The sequence below is a fragment of the Lepisosteus oculatus genome, chromosome 14 (assembly GCF_040954835.1).
Source record: "Lepisosteus oculatus isolate fLepOcu1 chromosome 14, fLepOcu1.hap2, whole genome shotgun sequence".
Classification (NCBI taxonomy): domain Eukaryota; kingdom Metazoa; phylum Chordata; class Actinopteri; order Semionotiformes; family Lepisosteidae; genus Lepisosteus; species Lepisosteus oculatus.
The window spans coordinates 17,999,721-18,018,745 of NC_090709.1; the positions used below are offsets into that span (position 1 = coordinate 17,999,721).

At 42.5% G+C, this 19,025-nt stretch overlaps 1 protein-coding gene across 1 annotated transcript in view; it reads left to right on the plus strand.

The window, feature by feature from the left end:
• The window catches only part of LOC138242765 (zinc finger protein 850-like), a 409,608-nt gene that overhangs the window by 159,576 nt on the left and 231,007 nt on the right, over positions 1 to 19,025 (plus strand). The window contains exon 2 of the mRNA XM_069198321.1: positions 6,930 to 6,957. Within this exon, the coding sequence (XP_069054422.1) occupies positions 6,930 to 6,957 (28 nt within the window). The remainder of the gene's footprint in view (positions 1 to 6,929; positions 6,958 to 19,025) is intronic.

Consider the following 19,025-nt stretch of genomic DNA (forward strand, 5'->3'; position numbering starts at 1 on the left):
TTGACGTTCTGCTAGAGTATCCTCTGGGTGAGATTTATCACTTGGCTCGGATAGGTCATCAATGCTCCATCTTGGGAAAATAATCAGCACTGTTGTTTTTCCTATTCGTATGGTTGTCTTTTAAAGCATATAAAATCTCGAGTTCACAGATTTCTCCAAATAACAACGATAAATTTTAACCACGCGGTTAGCATTCCTTCAATCCAATAGTTTTACACCAGGGTAAAAAACAGCACAATATATAGAGAGGCGAAATTAAAAGATTTCAACGTTCTTATTGGATCGTCTGTATGCAGATATCGCTTAGAATTACTAATATGATTTTGAACTCAGTTTTGCTTTACTACTTTCAGAGTCTTTTATAGACCTTGTTGAGGCAGAGAAGTGACATAATCACAAATGCAACCAGTTGTGCTGCTGTTCTGGTTAATAATGATTATTGCAAGGAAAACAAAAACATCTCCTTGCATTAAGAGCAAGAGCAACCAATGCGCTTGCTGGTTGAGTTGGGTATTTTCCGTGGTGCTCTTCCTCGGCTGTAAAGTTATTTGGTGAGCAAGGACCTCTGAGAAGGAGTCTGAATCCTTCAACAATAGAGGAATTCTCATATCGCACTGCCGTCTTGTGTAAAGAGATCTGCTTCTTCCTTATTGAGTGTTTTGGTTTTTAAAACCATGCTTTCTAACTGGAATGCAAGTTCAAAAGATGTTTTACCGGACCACAGATTATCTTGAAAAGTTTTAGAGAGGCACTGTCCAGGATTCAAATCCGGATAAATTATTTGGAAGTCGCTTGTACCACCAACGTGCTTCTAAGAAGCACCTGCACATTTTCATAATCCTCTCTCTCGCCTACAAAGTTATCCTAGTCTCACCTACACAGACTCAACTCTTTTGTTGTGATGTCATTTTAATTAATGTTAGCTGTAATAAGGAGTCGTTTCTGTCCCTTAAAGTTTAAGACTCTGTTTAATCTGCTCTGTAGGGGATGTAGCTCAGTGGTAGAGCACATGCTCCGCATGTATGAGTCCCCGGATCCTCCAGGTGCTTTACTGTGCTCACATCGCAATCTTCTGTTGAGTGAAAGCTAAACTCAGGCACACTCGAAGAGCTACAGTGTTGCTCTGCTGTTTTAAATGTACCTCCAAAGCATTTAGTTCTGTTAACTACCAAATGATTTGAACTAATTTAATGTCATATTCAGGAAATCCAGAGGTCATCAAACTTTTCGTGGCTGTCAAGATTCAAACACCTGTTGAATCTCACCCAGGATTCTTGAGAGATCAGTCAGCAAGCAAGTCCTCCCTGTGGACTCCAAACATTTTGGGTTAAACTGTTATTCACATACTCTAACGAAGAGAAACGTTAGTGTCTTCCGGTGTGAGCCCATTTCTCAAAAAATAAAAAAATAAAAGTTATATAAATTGAATTGTTCTACTTTTTAGGCTTGCATAGTCTAATTAATATTTCAGTTAAATCTTTTCTTCTGTAGTAATTTCAGTTGATATTAATATTAGTCCTGATTTACAATTTTGGACATGGTTGATCTTAAATAATTTTGTAATTAGTTTCAGTTTTGAAAAATCGCGCAAAGAAGCTACCAAAACTGGTAATGTTCGCATAATGTGTAATGCAAAAGCAGCAGTTGGGGTGGGAAACAAAAAGTATTTCATGGTATGAATCCCAACACTTCATAAGTGGCGTTCGAGGACTTCTCGCTTCAGATAAAGCTGTCAATACATCATAGATTTTTACTCAATCAATATCAGCAGTGTTATCGCTACCGAACGCTAAATATAGATCCTGGCAATAATTCATGAGATCTTCGTAAGAAAATCCAAAATACTACGGAAGGAATCAAATTTATGCGTTTCTTTGAATCGAGAAGAGGATCATTATGAGACTCAAAACATGCCTGTCTTTTCTTTTTTTGAGAACAAATGGATTATTGAGGTGTAAAGTTGGGTTCAAAACCAAAATCACCTGCTATCGCTGCTGTTTCTTTGATAGTTTCTTCAAATCCTTCAAATGATCATCGACATCGAGAAATAATATTATACAAATTGTGCTTTTCTGTTAATTGCCCATTTTATTGCAATTACATCTTCGTTTACAGATGTCTTGCATGTATCACAATGTATAATAGTCGCCGTGTGTCCTCAGCTTAAATGTTTTAAAAAGTACGACAAATGTACAATATGCTTAACAACATTTATGGTTACATCTATATCAAAATGAAGATAAATATACCAAGATATTAAAATATACTTTTACAGTCCTAACCTAATAATGCTTGTGACGTTTTCCAATTAATCCGAACTGTAATTTTGAAATATTATAGCTGAGAATGCAAAGAGAGTACAAAGATTTAACTCAATGAGTGAAAATGCACCCGTAGTTCACTAAACTGAGTTTCTTCCCTGAAATGATTTGCTTGCGAAACACCAAGCAGCCTTGAACGGATCGCGGAAATCAAATATACAGATGGATTCAGAGCGTGCTTTCCAACTTTTGGGTAACATTTTCCTTTGATAGGGCGCAGTTGTCTTCACAAGCTGGATTAAATTAAAAGGCGTGAAGTCAGTGTAAAACAGATTTCCTTCTTGATGCACCATGGTTGTTTTCCTTCTTTCTCCTTCTGGTTTCAAGATAGCAATTTAGTGTGAAACATAAAAGCCAGCTGGATAATTCAGTTACACGTCATTTACAATGGTCTTTCAACTAATAGGCCGTGCAGGGATCAAACCCCAGCTGTTGTTACGAGTTGCGTAAGGCTCTGCAACATGCAGATGAGAAACTAACCTCTGCTTCCTTATTATATACACAGCTAGCAATATTTGAGAGCCTACTGCCCCCTACCGGCCTACTGCGTCCCTGGGAGGGCTCAAACCACCACCCTTTTGGTTAACAACCGACCCACAAAGACTTATGTACAGCTTAACACTCCTCGGTCTCAGTGAAAGTGATACACTCCGTAAAAGTTCCGGGGATTCATTTGTTTTTAAAGGAAAATCACCAACAGCGGCCGAGATCTATTGGAGTTTTTTTTTCATTCTATACTGAGATTTCTGAAGGGTACCCTGTGAAAATACGTGTTTTGACGAGATGGGATGGACATATATGGTCAGCAGGCTTGGGGATTTGGACCTTATGGTGAAGGCTGCGGGCTCAGCAGCAGCAGAACCTGATCAGTATCGGTTGACTCCGATATACTTTGAAAACTTAACTTCTGGATTTAGAGACATTTACCGGTATCGGTATACTAAGATGTTTTGGTAACGAGGAAGGAGGGACAAAGCAAATTGGCAGAATGTGTGCTATTTTGTTGACTATAAATCCTCACATGCCATGTTCAGAGGGTCATTATTAAAAAAAAACATATCAGAAAAATCTCTTGTACTTCACGATTATGAGTTCCTGTTACATTGTGTTTCATACCTCAGTGTCAGAATTGTGAGACGATTTTATAATCAGGAGGGAGGGCCATAGCAATTCAGCAGAAATTAGATTCACCTTTTCCCAATGTATTCGCACATGCCATTTTCTCACATGCCATGTTCATATTTTTGTTCATATTTTTAAAATGGTACAGTAAAATGTCCTGAAGTTCAGGATTTTGACAGTCTGTAATATTGTGTCTCACACCTTGATGTCAGAAATATGAAAAGATTTTAAAATCAGGAGGGGGGGCCCTAGCAATATACAGTAGCAAACATTGCATTTACCATTTGACAATGTATTCTCTCATGCCATGTTCAGAGGGTCGTATTTAAAAAACGGTACAGTAAAATGTCCTGAAGTTCAGGATTTTGATAGTCTTTTCCATTGTCTCTCACACATCTGTGTCAGAATTTTTAGACATTTTTATAACCAGGAGGTAGGTTCACAGCAATAAGCAGAAAGTGGGATCACCCTCTGCTCATCCTAAGTTAACCATATATTCTCAGGAACAAGTAATAGGTTTATTCCATGCTGAAAAAAAGAAGAAAGAGAACACAACGTTTTGGCCGTGGAGCCTTCTTCAGGTGTGAGAGAGACAGGGCAGTAGGCAAAGGTAAAGCAGCGGGAGAACAAAGGTTGGGAAGGAGGAGGAGTGAGAGACGGGAGCAGGGAACAGAAAGAGAGGCCAATCAAGAGGTGTGAAGTCAGAATGGGTGCAGAGAGGTGTGAAAAGAAACTTCCAATGAATGGAGAAAATTTAAAAGAACAGTAATCTGTCGTTAAGGGAAGGGAGAATGTGTGATCCTAGCTGCAGAATAATTTTAGTTTCGGTGGTCTTTCTGATGTATGAGTTCGGAAAACCGTCTTTGAGAACACAGATGGAGAGATTAGAGTGGTCGTGGCCTTCAGAGGTGAAATGAGAAACAATGGGCTTGGAGAGATCTTTAATCTTCACAGCCCTGACGTGTTCTCTGAAGCGGTCTCCGAGTCTCCTTCCTGTTTCTCCAATGTAGATGGCTGGGCATTTACTGCAAGAGATACAGTAAATAAGGTTGCTGGAGGTACAAGATGTTGTCTGGGTGATCCGGAATTGTCCTGAGGGGCCTTGAATGAGTGTGGTGGTGGCTGTGTACTTGCAGGTGATACAGCGAACTCTGTTGCAAGGGAAAGTGCCTGGTGTGGATGGTTGTTGAGGGCGGTCAAGGGAGCTGTGAACAAGGAGGTTACGCAGATTAGGTGGTCAGCGATATGAGATGATAGGGCGATCATAAGGAGGGCCCTGTCAATCACACTGCTGGTATATCCTCTGTTGATGAAAAATGAGTACATTTCGAGGGCTTGGTTCTCGAAGTCGATGTCGTCGCTGCATAATCGTCGTAACCTAAGGAACTGTGAAAAAGGAAGAGAGTTTTTAGTGTGGTTGGGGTGAAATGAGCTGTACAGGAGGTAGCTGTGTGAATCTGTGGGTTTGTAATAAACTGAAGTGGACAGTCAGGGGTAGTTGATAGACAAGTGGATGTCTAGAAACGGAAGAGTGGTGGAAGATATGTTAACCGTATACTTGAGGGACGGGTGAAAGTTGGTGAAATGGTGCAGGAAGAACTCAAGTTGATCGCTGGAGCATGTGGCGGCACTGACGCAGTCATCAATATATCGTTTGTAGAGGTCAGGGACATAGCCAGTGTAGGAAGCGAAGAAGCGTTCTTCTACCCAGCCGCCAAAAATGATGGCATAGCTGGGTCCCATATATTCTCATATGCCATTTTTCTAGATGTCCCATTTAAAACTGCTATATTAAAATGTCTTGCAAAATGCAGGAGTTTGAGACTTTTTATGATCAGAAGGCAAGGTCGTGGAAAATATGCAGAATGTGCCATTGAACTTATGCTTCGCCTTTGTCTTATTTACTCGTTGTATAACATGCCAGTTTGTTTTATTGAGAGTTGTGTTTCTGAAATGTGTTTAATACAGAAATGCAATTTGGACAGTCTCTACTTACATATTCCCCTTTACTGAGGATATGTACAGTAATATATCTGACTACGTATTTTTAAAAATGACTGTAGAGAGCCATCAACAGGCAAAAGGCGGCATAACATCACAGCAGCAGCATTTAAGATGGAACGAAAAACACGAAGAAGCTGGCGAATAAAAAGCCAATTTCAGCCTTGTTAATGCAATAGCATTAGGTGAGACGAGGTGGAAAAATATTTCTTGCTCTGAATCTATAACATTATAGGAGGTGTTCTAGGACTGCTTGCCTCAGAAAACAAACTGCCAATACATCACTTATTTCTAGTCCATCAATAGCAACAGTGTTATCAGTACTGAGCCCTAAATGTAGGTCCTGTCATCATATAAAAAGGCGAAAGTATCAACTGCATTCAACTGATAAAATTTATCTTCTATGAGAGTTGTAACTTTATTCAAAATACATGGGAAAAAATTTGCACGTTTTTTTCGGATCCTGAAGACTGAGACTCAAAACATGTTTTTTTTTCTTCTTTCCAGGAGGAAGGATTATTCAGATGCAAACATTATTTACATTTACATTATAGTACTTTCCTATTGCTGTTGCTTCTCCAAATCCTTCATCTGAACATTGATATTGAATTATGATATCGTACAAATTGTGGTTTTCTTTTTAAAGCAAATTTTATGCTTAAAATTAAATACATTTTATTTATTATGAATGTGCCTGAAATTTTTCAGTACTTTAGAGGGTTCTGCCATTTTAGATGTTATGCTGTTCCTGTCTGATTTATCAAATGTGTCAATGAAATCTCCCGTCATTTCTATATCAGTCTGAAGGCCTTGCAGTAAAGATTGCAATTCATCCCAAAATACCAAGTTTTCCACTGGTGATACATACAAGGAAATTGATGTACATTTTCCCCCAAAATCAACACATTTAAAATCAAATACCTCCCTCTTCATCTGCAGGTGGAGAAAATAATATCAGAATACAGGTTTAAAAGTCAGGAGCATTGATAGTCCTATTTTAAAATGACACTTAAATGCTCACAATATATTAAAAAAACTCTGTAAAATGCAAAAATAAAAAATATATTAAAACAAGGTAAAAAGAAATAATACACAGTTATAAAGCTCAGGAATTACCTATGGGAAGTTACAATGGGTTGATTGTGTTCCATATGATTTAAAAATAAAATGTTTGAAAAAAAATCCACTTACAATATGCTAAAAATATCAATAATACTTAAAAAAAGAAAAGTACCTGAACGTCACTGGTTTATATTGAGTTATGTGCATTGGGAACGGAAGGGAGACTTACATTGATTTTATTAGGTTTTAGGAATCAGAAAATTTATTTTTTACACGTTATTGCCTAAGAGCAGAAATAACTTCCTACTTTCATCGCTTTTTTGTTTCTGCTTATAACCTCGAACAGAAAAACTCAATACTAATTTACAGAAACGCCCCAGAGTTTCTGTATTTCTGGGATTTAAGAGGGATGTATGAAGACAGTAAAGGGGAGTTTTGTTCCCGCTGTGGAGTCTGGAGGGAGGAGAAGCGCACAGGGAGAGCAGAGCAATGAGTTTCACCTGCATCTCGCCGAGTCCTGTCCTATATAACCGCTGAGCCCGGACACACGTAGTCTCCAGCCAGTGTTGGACGCATAATTTCTTTTTTTTTAAGCAGAAGCCGGAATTCTTTCGTTATTATTATTATTATTATTATTGGAGTTGGTGATTACTGTGCTAGACAGTCGCGAATAGCGCTTTTATTTCTTCCTTCTATCCAAACACTCTGCTGGGCAAAGCTTCAATTAAAACTGTTTCTTAAACATTTGAGTGTGAGGGGTAACAGCTGGAGGTTAAAGCCCAAATAAAGGGCTGTTTTGGATGAAAGCAGTAGATTGGGTCTGATCGAGCTCGTTACTGACCTCACTAACGCAAACTCCATAAGCGGTATACGTGCGATAGAGAGAAGAGTGCCCCCTTGTGATGTATCAAGATTACACATAACTATGGAAACCCATTCTCGCCAGGGAGTGAAACAAACCGCGCTATGGTATCTCATATTTACGACTTCGAAATTACCCCCGTTTAATCGTCTGTCATTTCATTATTGTAATGGTTTTGGTTCTAGGGCTTGTGCCCTTGCCACTCCCACCCTAGTTCGTGCCTCACTGTATAGCCTCAAACCCAGGTCTTGCCAGCTGAGCTAAAGGTCTTCAAGTAAAAAAGGAATTGTACCAAAATTTGTTTTAGATAGATTTGTGAAATGTTAGTTAAATATGTAACTCATCAGAGCTGTTTTTTTTAACAAAATATAAAAGCAATAGGGCACTGCTGGAGTTAATAGACTGTGACGCAAATACAGGAATAACAAAGAGAGGAGGGACTAGTTCAGGAGCACAACTGGCCCTCCCCTGCCCAATCAACACTAGCATCTGTTTTACCCCAGTGTGAAATTCAGTATATTGCAGTTAAGCTGAGCTGTTCATCTTTTGATCACTCAGCTGAGAGACAAGCCCTGAGAGTATAGGGCAAATACAGGAGACATACCAGACTTGAGGGAGAGCTTTTATCCCTAAAGTTGACTTGTTTTACAACAGCAGAAAATATAAAGAAACAAAAATCTCTCTTCTGCTGCTCCAGGCTGGTTCCGCTGGGAATAAGTGGGGCCAGGAGCTCCTGAACAGTAAATGGGGGTTGTTTCCACAAGTGGGGCTGGAGGAATTTAGATGTAAAGTGTCCAGTCTTCTCAAGGGTAATACAGCTCATTAGATCTGATTGACCAGTTAAAATGAATTGTTCTGCTTTCTAGACAGAAGTCAGTGGTTTCTTCCCGATGTGGGGGTGAATCAGGCAGTGACACAACAGCTAGGCAGGACTGACACTCTTGGAGTAACAAAGATGAAATAAATCACACATCTTCCAAAGACAGTCGAGTCCAGGCTGGAGTGTCCCAGACTGCTCTGTCAGTGACTGTGGGAGGCTTATCTTTCGTCTCTTATCCTTCCAGGGTGTGACAGATGGTGACACCTTAATGAAGAAAACTTTAGCTTTTGTAGGTGGTTACACCACCTGGCAATATTATACGGGTTGGGGAACCCTCAGTGATCCAACAGTCTTGCATAGACACTGGCCAGTCTACAAAAAACGTCCAGTCAGCACAGCCCTGACCCCTGTTATGTCACCCATGTCTTCACTGTGAGACAAATATTCAGTAAAACTGAGGAATGTATTCCAAAGTAGTCAATGGAAGTATGTAATTAAAATAGTCAAGTCTTGATAAATAGAGTATATTATCTATTTTATTATATTTTTACATTGTGACAAAAACAAATTTCAAGTCTACCATGAACACATGCAGCATATTAAAGACGGGTCTCTGCACTGCACAGGAATCTCAGTTCACTTATAAAAACTTTAGCTAATAAACTGCCTGAAATGTCTTTTTTTTTTACTGCTTGTTCTTTAAGGTACCAACTCATTGACATCATGTAGATTAAAATAAGACTATTCACGATGAAAAAGCATTAATCACAAGTGTATTATGCCAAGTAAATTATCTTAATCAAGACCAATTAAGAAAAGAAAACAAAATCATCTTTTGAGAATGCCAGATAGACATGTAAACACACACACTCACATCTAGGCCCAATTTTACCAGAAACCAATCAACCCACCAATGATCTTGGACTGATGTCTGAAAACCAGAGCCTGTGGAGGAAACCAAAGCAAACAGGGCAATATAAAAGTACTACAGCTATAAGTAGAATGGATCTAGCTTCTCAATATAATACTTATGTCTGAACTTCATTGAATGGTGACACTTCTTTCATATTCAATGTTTTGCACAAAATCAACAGCTGATCAACAGATCGTCATATACCTTTATCCAGTAGTTTTCAGAGCAGAGACATTCATGTGGGCAAGAGTTCTTTCCCTGTGATTCGCTGCACTTCAGGTAGCCACCTTTTGGCTTGGTCATGTGTACTCCTGGGAACCTGGCTTGTATTCAATAACAGGCATTTTGTGAGTATATTAATAGGATTGTGTTAAAACCGGACATAGAAAATTGGTTTATAATAATAATTGCTTACACTTATATAACACTTTTCTGGACACTCCACTCAATGCGCTTTACAGGTAATGGGGACTCCCACTACCACCATCAATGTGCAGCATCCACCTGGATGATGCGACGGCACCCATAGTGCGCCAGAATGCTCACCATACATCAGCTATCAGTGGGGAGGAGAGCAGAGTAATGTAGCCCGTTCATAGTGGGGGATTATTAGGAGGCCATGATTGGGAAGGGCCAATGGGAAATTTGGCCAGGACACCGGGGTTACACCCCTAATCTTTTCAAGAAACGCCCTGTGATTTTTAACCACAGAGTCAGGACCTCTGTTTTACGTCTCATCCAAAGGACGGCACCCGTTTACAGTATAGTGTCCCCATCACTATACTGGGGCATTAGGACCCACATGGACCACAGGGTGAGTGCCCCCTGTTGGCCCCACTAACTCCTCTTCCAGCAGCAACCTTAGTTTTTCCCAGGAGGTCTCTCATCCAGGTACTGACCAGGCTCACACCCTCTTAGATTCGGTGGGTTACTAGTTGTGAGTTGCAGGGTAATATGGCTGCTGGCCGTATCACCAAACTTCAATTTAACCTCCAGTGTTTGGTCTTGAACTGCTGACCATCACCCATCTTCTGTCTTCTAGATGCAAGTGTTAATGGATATTTCTTGTCTTCCCCCCCCCCCCCCCCAATATGCTCTTCTCTGCATCATTAAGTACTTCTGGGTCATCTCATGAACCTCGTGGCATCTTGGCTAGTGGTGAATGGCAGACGGCTGCTATAAAAATAACATGCCTATTAATATGATTATGTTGAAGACAAAACCAAAACAATACAACTGTTTTGCACTTTACAATTTACACTATTACAAGTTTGTCAAATTTCAGTCATCAAATGATTTAGGCTGCTTTTCCTGTGAACCATGTCCTCTGTTTAAGAAACAGATTCAATTTTAAATATAAACCACTGATAATATTGTAATCACTTTTGGAATTTCTTAAAAGTTATAAGATAGCTCTACGACTGTTGTCCTTAAGCTATTCAGAAACTACCACTAAAATTGAAAGAAATTGTTCTCTAGACTCATTTTGTGGGCTCTGTTCTCAATGAATTTGGAAAGGTGTTGTTCATGAAGTCCAGTACTCTGTCTAGCTCTCTCTTACCAAGAGACTACCTGTCTAACACTGCAGGAAACTCCAGTGTCTGGTCTGGAAATGCTCTGCTATTCAGATTCTGTCTACAAATGTCAGGAATGGTTCACTTCTCATTTTTTGTTTACACTATATGGCATGTCTTTGCAGTAACAATTGAGTGGGGTAGTTCTCTGCCTTCTATGCTCTTCTGAAAATCATGTATCTTTTTGGGAGTCCCATATCCCTTCCTTATATCCTTGCTGATGAGAATGAGAAATGCCATTTTCAAGACATTAACAAGAATATCATTTTTACATTAATTCCAAGCTACAAGAAAATTAGTATCTTCAAAATATGCACTTTAATATACTTACTTAGTTTCTATTTTTGAAATGGTCAGTGAACCAACCACTCCAGAGCTTGTCCTTCGCCTTGAAATGATTTCCTGAAAATGCTGCAATCACAGAGGAGCTCTTCAATGCCCTCAACAATGTCCCTTTTTGTCACAGACAGAATTATGACAGGCTGTTCATTGATTATAAATGACTCTCTTATAGCCCTAATGTTGTCTTTTCTCTTTGATGGATTCATCCATCTTCCGATTGCCTTCTTATCCAGGAGGCAGGCACAGTGATTTTCACAAGCATCAATGCACAGTTCTTGTGCAGGTTCATCTGAAAAGAAAAGACATCTCATCTATCCCTCTGTCATCTGTGCCATTTGGGCTTCAGCTGTTGTCTTTGTGATGTCTTTGTGACCTCGCCATTGTAATCACACACCACCTCTCCCTTCTGGAAACACCTGGAAGTCACAACCTTCTTCCCCCTTCACAGGATCGTCAGTGATGCTCAGGCCTTCCCAGATTTGATGCTTTAAAAAGTTGATAATTTGCTTGTCTTTTGATGGCAGTCTTGTGCTGGGCTTCCACTTCTCAAGCACTTCAGACACTGTTGATACATTGGCTGACCAGTCCATCTTCTTCATCTCCTTTCACAGCTGCTGACCTGGGTATTACAGCATAGTTTAGAAAAGTAAAGATGAATGGCTGAAAAACACAAATAAAATGCAATTAAGGTACATTCCAGATTTTAAATACTGTACATGATGAGAGCTATGCAAGTGGAGGTCTTTTGCTCTGTATTAACAGGGAATTTAATTGGCTTCTGTGAAAATTGGCCATGGTGTGAGTGGGTGAGTCCTGTAATGGACAGGTGTCACATTATGGGTGATACAGTGCTTTGCACCCACTGCTTGCCAGGATGGTTCCAGTTCTACCACAACCCTGAATCGAGTGGAGGGGTATATTAATCATCTTACATGTTCTTCTTCACTCAATGCAAAGGAAGCCAGCTGCTGTTTGAGGTTTTGTGCTGGTTAACTGCAGTTATTACCATTTGTTTGCCCACTTGATGAAACAACACTCTGCATCCATTCCTCAACCTGTAATAACAAGAAAATAAAAATTACAACAAACTAAAAATCCAATATATATGTGTAATTTACTCTTTTTTGTTGTATGAAAGTATTCTTACTGTTAATGTTCTTTACCACCCCTGGGTGCTGCAGGTCCTTCAGCTAGAGAAAGGCCTGCAGGTAATACAGCACAAGAAGCTGCTCAGGCAAGGTGATGTCTTCAGAGCTGTATGTCTTGTGCAGTCTGTGCAACACATCTCATTGCAACTCTCAACACCTTCCAGCAATCTTTGGTACTTGGTTCTGGACTCTGCAGCTGTCTGTATCTGTGGGAGAAAGTAATGCTATCAGCATCTTTTTTGTATTTAAATTAAAAGAACAGCTGAATAAAGTTAAAAAAATGAAAAGGACCTCTTTCTGGTAATCTCTTGGTGACTTTCTTACTGTTTTTCTTCTGAATATCCTTTAGGATACTCTGGAAGTTGATGAGGTTAGCCAGGCTGGGATCCTCTACTTTCACATTGATAGCATGCAGAATGTAGCGTGGAAAACTATAAGACAAGAATAGAAGTATAAAACATTTGAAAACTATGAAGTTCTCCAGAACTCACGTCTTCCCCTTCCGTCTCTGGCATCTCTTCCTCCTGGACAGCAGCCTTTTGCTCAGGGCATCTGGAACTCGGTTCAGGAGCAGCTCTAGACAGTAGAGCTGTAAGCCCAGTCCAGAGCCCTAGCTGTAAGGAGCGAGATGACTAATCCAATTGCTTCGTGATAAGAAGGAAAGCGTTCCAGGTGCATCTGAATGTATAAATAGCACTGAGCAATGGAACTCCGGCATTTTGCAGGATTCCCGTCAAACTTGTCTGGAGGAATCAGCGGCAAGGCTGTAGCTGTGGGAGCAGCTGTCTGGACAGGCACTGGTATAAGAGGCAGGGGATATCAGTTCTTAATAGCGATTAAGTGCAGGGGTGGGGGCTGGAGAAGCCAAAAGCCGAGAGACCTGATCTGTGAGGAGCTAAAGGTAGTGATGAAACTAGGTCAGAGCTTGTGAGTGCTGGTTAAGGAGAGAGTATATAGATTGTAGGTCCGCGGGATCCATGATTAGCACCAGGTATTCTGTCATGAATAACCCACTGAGGAAACAGGAGGATGAACCCTAAGGTACCTAAGGGGGCTAGGCAAGAGGCGAAGTCCGAGTCGAGTTCCGAGGTTCGTAGAAAAGGGTAGCAGGGTAGGTTTCCAATCCAGAAAAAGGCAAGGCTGAAGTCATAGTCGAAAAGCAGTTCTGTGATCAAAAGGTGAAGGTCAATCAAGAAGGCTTCCAAAAGAACAACCAATACCAGGCGAAGAGCAGAGGGTTCCGGAGGATTTAAGTACTGTGTGAGGAACAAGGTGCATTGATTAATGAAGTGTTGTGGTTGGCCGATTTGCAGGGGCGGTGTCGTTTGGCAGAAGTGCTCAGGGCTGGAGTGTAATTAGTGCGGGTGCGTTTCCGTGTGAGAATGTGGCGAGTAGAGGGCATGACAACAGTGAACCTGTAAAATAGATGGTCTTTTGTCCCTCAGTTTTTCAAGGTGTTCTATGAATGTTTAAAATGTTCAATATATTTCATGTTCTTAAGCACTTTCCGTCACAAAGTTTATGGTGTTCTTGGTGCTGTGCTGCACGTAGATAATGTAGACGAGAGCACAGGTAATAGTACAGGACAAGCAGTGAGGAGCTTGCTTAACTTTCAATTCAGTGCGGAGTCCAGAGGGAGGCCTCGCTCACTGAACAATCTCTCAAGAAACCCCAGTTGAGATTCAACAGGTGTCTAATAATCATGTTAAAAAATGTGACAATAAGTTCTTTTAAACATAACCTTACATTTGGCCGTACAGTACAACATATTATATGTACCACCAAAACCCAAATGTTACTACTATCTCCTGAGAAACACAAGTATAGAGTGAAATCACAATAAATTATACAACAAATCTATTTAAACACCCATATATGACAGAACACATTTAAGACTTACACCTCCTTTAAATATGTATTTCCTTCATTTCAGTTTTCTTCCCTCCCCAGTGTAGTGGTTTGATGGCTTTACTGAGATAATTATTATTTGTAGCAGTAATCACGAGGTGGTTCGTTGTGGCTTTTAGAAAATCAATCGTCGGAACAACTAACAACACACACACACGGGTTTAATACACGAGATACATTTATTAACATAAATTGTGCACCAAACATATACTAGTCTGCCTGGATACGAGCGGCAGACCTTACTGTGAGGGTTATCAATATACAAGGTATATAATCTCGAAGAGATGCCAACACAAAGAGATACACAACAGAGAATATATGTCAATATATATCGTTCGGTTACCAAATCGCTAATCAGTGTTATTACCCACTGTTACTCTAAACTCGGAAGTAAATACATTACTCATGAATTAAATTGATAACAACTTATGTTGAGGTACAATTGAATTCTCGAGACGCAATGTAGAACATGGGGTTTACTTATCCACTGTGTATGGATTTAGAATTTCCCAGCACAAACACCAAACCAGCTGACAGGCTCTGTTACAGCCTCTGTTCCAGCAGTTGTCCAATGGGCGTTGTCCCGGCGTCCTCTGGCTACCGGTCAACCAGTCGAGGTGCAGCTCGGAGTAGGACGGGCAGAGGAATCTAACTGCGGCGCGCAGGGCAGTCGTTGCTCCAAGGGGATCTACCAGCAGTCCGGATGGCTAGTAGAAAGTCTGTATGCACAGAGTGTGACCGCGAATCCTCACAAGTCACTCTTTTGCCTGGGAAGAAGCTGGTTCGTTCCCAGTCCAGCGCTGCTTCTGAATAAGCTATTCAGGTTGTCGATGAGGGTCCAACTGTAGGCTGCCGTTGATCAAGCGGAGCATTCATGGTAGAATTCTGAGTACATATGGGATCCTCGGCCTCGTGCTTAGAACAAAGTCCAAGTCCCAGCGCAGACAACAGCAGTTGTCACGTGATTGTCTCTGAGGATGTGCGAAAATGGGCAAGGAGAGCCCCGACCTGAGCTTGCGCTCCCTTTTTGACCAAGACACAGATGTGTGCTGATAGGTTGAGAGTTTGGCGGGCATTGGAGACCCAAGTGGTGACCCTGCCAGTCCCTGATTGGTTGATCAAGGTGAGATATGAGTCACTTACTCCTGACACTTAGGAATGCAGTCCAGATGTCCATTTAGCACTCCCTAGACAGATAGGCGACAAAGGATGACCATTGATCATGATAGCCAGGCTTAGCTAAGTGCATCCCCGTTTGGGAGCTGTCCCTTATCAAAAGAAAACATCTTAAATCAGCCTGCATGAATACTTTCTCTGTGGCTGCACCACAGAGATGGAGAGTGAGATGGGGCCTCATTTAGGACCGCATACCAATGCTTAATTCTGTCTTATTAACAAGCATTGCCGCTACATATCCCCCCTTTTTGAAGGTCACAAGGTCCTGAGGCGTTGTTGCCTTCAAAACAAAAACAGAGTTAAGTGATGTCTGTTGAACAACGGTGGATTTTACCACCCAATATTCACATTACCTCTCGAGAATTCGTACAGGAAATAGTGTTGGAAAGAACATTGCGTATACCTGCTCTCGGTTATAAGGTACATAGAAATGAGGCATCGGGCATCATCATTAGCCCTAGACCTTAAACTTCCGGCAGTTCACTATCAGTATCGGATAGCTCTGCAGCAGGCAGACGTTTGGGAGTGGTTACCTGATTTCGGTGATATACCATTGCTCCCTTTGTCTTAGTCAAACTACCCCGCAAGGCTTTGATTCAAGAGAACAGCATCCAACACATTACCCCAGCCATGATCCAGCTACCCAGCAGCAGTGTCAAGATGACCACATTTACTGTTCCCAGCGCCCCAGAGGATCCACAACGACTGTGCTTGGGACCTACCAGCGTGGTTTTTAAGTTTGTGTCGTTGAGAACAAATTCGACTAACTGTACGCCCTCAAGACTTACTGTCTCTTGGATTCTCTCATCCAAGTCAATGCTGTGTCCTCTGAAAGCGTCCACAATCTCGAGTTCCGTTTCATACAGTTCTGACTCCAGGTGATATAGTGCTAAATCGTTGAGATTTTGTAACAGTTAACTGTGGTGTGCTGACCAGCCATTCCTTTCCCACCTGCTCAACCTGGGGTTTGTTAACCTCCCTTCTACTCGTTACTGTGGCTTTACACTTTTCGGTGGCAGCCCCCTTCCTGATACCACACAACCTCTGAGTTTTGTCCCTAAGTAATGGCTTACTTAGGCATACCCAGTGGATATCCTTGGTTGATATACACAGTTCCAGGTTTGGAACAAGGTACAAATTCGGATCATCCTCCCGGTAAGCTACGAGCGGTGGGGTGGTCAACTTCACATGCATGTCCCCCCTCCAGTTCGATATAGACTTAAGTCTATAGATATCCTTGCTACTCACGATGGGAAAGTTCAACAGGAAACCTATTTCCTTGGCTTCGGGGTTGACATGTATGGGAATGGCACTGCCTAGACTGTATGCAAGATGTGCTTGCAATGGCTGCACCATCTCAGAAGTGGTTGTCCTCAGTACTTCTTCTACTAAGGACAGTGGAACCAAGTAGGTTGGAATCTGTCCCATGGCTAGGCTAGTTACCGTGGCACTAAGCTCCCTAAGCAGATCCTGCATCAGCATTCTGACCTGTTGCACATAAGCATAGTACCACTGTAACACGTCGACAATCCTGCCCACGGTGTGGAGGGTGTTATTTAACACTGCTGCATGAAGGTTTACTGCTAAAATTGTGCCCTTGTAAGGTTTTCCCTAGGCTTTCCAGCCGCTGCGGCTGTTGATACAGCCTGTCATAAATTTCTGGCATTTCCTTACGTAACCCAGACACCTGCCTTCTCAGGGTGGTCAGGGTGACAGTGTTAGCAGCAAACAGACCAGCTGAAAATAGCGAACCCACGGCGGAGGCCGCAGCAATCAGACCCCCCCAGAACCTTTTGGGGCGGCTGAGGCCTGTCATCTCCTCCTGGGTGACTGTTGCCTTCCTCAGCTGTCGGAGCATGTGTATAGTGTCTAGCTGGGCATGCCATACAGTATCCCCAGCCCACTGCCTACCATGATAGGACACCCTACTGTTCATGTTGATGTGCTTCCGAAACACATCATGTGGGTCCAGCCATACATACACTCGCTGAGTATATGTTCTGCAATTTGTTAACAACAATCCGGGAGCGTCCTGCAGGACTTTGCCGGTAGGAGGACCGGGTTCCACAACTTCAAGGGGCTGTGTCGAGGCGATCCACAGTACTGTCAGGACCAGCCGTGGCAGTTTTAGGATTCCCATTCTGGAACACAGATGAGGCACATGGTACAGTTCCACTATATTTTTGAATATATTTTCCTAGCAGGACCTACACTACAGTACCTAACTACCTGCAACTACAAAGGGGCACCCCCCTCTTTGATCGGGTTTAGACTTTTAACCCTATTCTGTGTCCTCCGGCGCCATTTGAGGTGGACGATACAACCGGAGGTGGTTGCGATGCACCCACTTGTAGACCAGAGATTGCCTTCCCTTCTCAATCCGAATTCGATAAGCTACCGGTGATACCTTATCGACAATCTCATGGGGTCCTGTCCAACTGGGTAAGAACTTCCGGGCCACCCCTGTGGGTTTGGCAAATTGGAAGTACAGGACCTTGTCTCCTACTTAGAGTTCCTGGTTAACTGCCTTTCGGTCATAGTATGCTTTCCTACCCTCTGCACTCCTTCCCAGATTGTTCTGGGCAAAAGCAAAGGTTGCCTGCAGATGTGCTCGCAGGTCTGACACATACTGATGGGCCGTAGCAGCCCCCGTCGTGCTCAGGTCCTCCACCCCATAAGGACAGTGTAGGGGAAGAGTCATCTTCCAACCTGTCATCATCTCAAAAGGTGGGACCCCCGTAGAGCAATGGGGCGTGGCTCGGATGGCCATCAGAACCAGGGGCAGCTTAATGTCCCAGTCCCTACTGCTGGTGGAGACAAACTTTTTGAGCATACTAACCACAATTCCGTTTGCCCTTTCTGCCTGGCCCGAGGATTGAGGGTGGTAGGAGATATGCAACTGGGCCTTGACCCCAAGCATATTCCACAGGGTTGCCATTACTGTAGCTGTGAAATGGGTTCCTCGATCCGAGTCCACGGTCAGGGGGAGTCCCCATCGACTGAACACATGGTTCACCAACAGCACTGCAGTTGTCAGTTTACATACGTGGCGATGTCTCGGCCCATGTGAGGCCAGAATGCCACCTGCTGGATAGTGTCATATGTGGCCTTGATTCCCCGGTGACCCCCACAGGGTTCATCATGAGCGTGTTGGATCATAACCCCCCGATGACAGCGGGGAACTACCCACTTTGGGACACCTTGTGCAACTGGTACACAAACCAACAACCCCTTTATAATTTTTAGGTTGTCTTTCACCTCTGCCAGCTCCTTCAGCTCCGGAGACTTGACCTCAGCCACGGTTTCTGTGGGTAGCCATTCCTGCTGGAACTGCCAGGGATCACCCTCTAAGGCGCCAGATTTGGCCAGCCGGTCGGCCTCATCATTCCCGTCTTTGTCGGGTCCCTTCACCTGGGAGTGTCCCTTCACCTTCCTCGAGTAAACCATCATTCCAGCCTCGGTCGTGAGCTTGTCACTGGCCAGGAACAACTCTTTGTTCTTCACTTCCTTGCCCCGGGCATTTTTCATGCCGTTACCCTTCCAATACGGAAGAAGGGACACGAAGCTATGTTGGGTGTAGTTCGAGTCACTACAGATGACAAACTGTTTAAGGCCATGTGTCAGGGCCTGCTGGAGGGTGATCAGCACCCCAGCTACTTCCGCATACTGACTAGTCTTTGGTCCTAGCTTATAGCGGGTCGGCCCACAGGGAGTATTGTCTTGCCAGACTACTCCTACCCCTGCTAGCACCTGCTGTTCGTGGCGAAAAGAGCAGC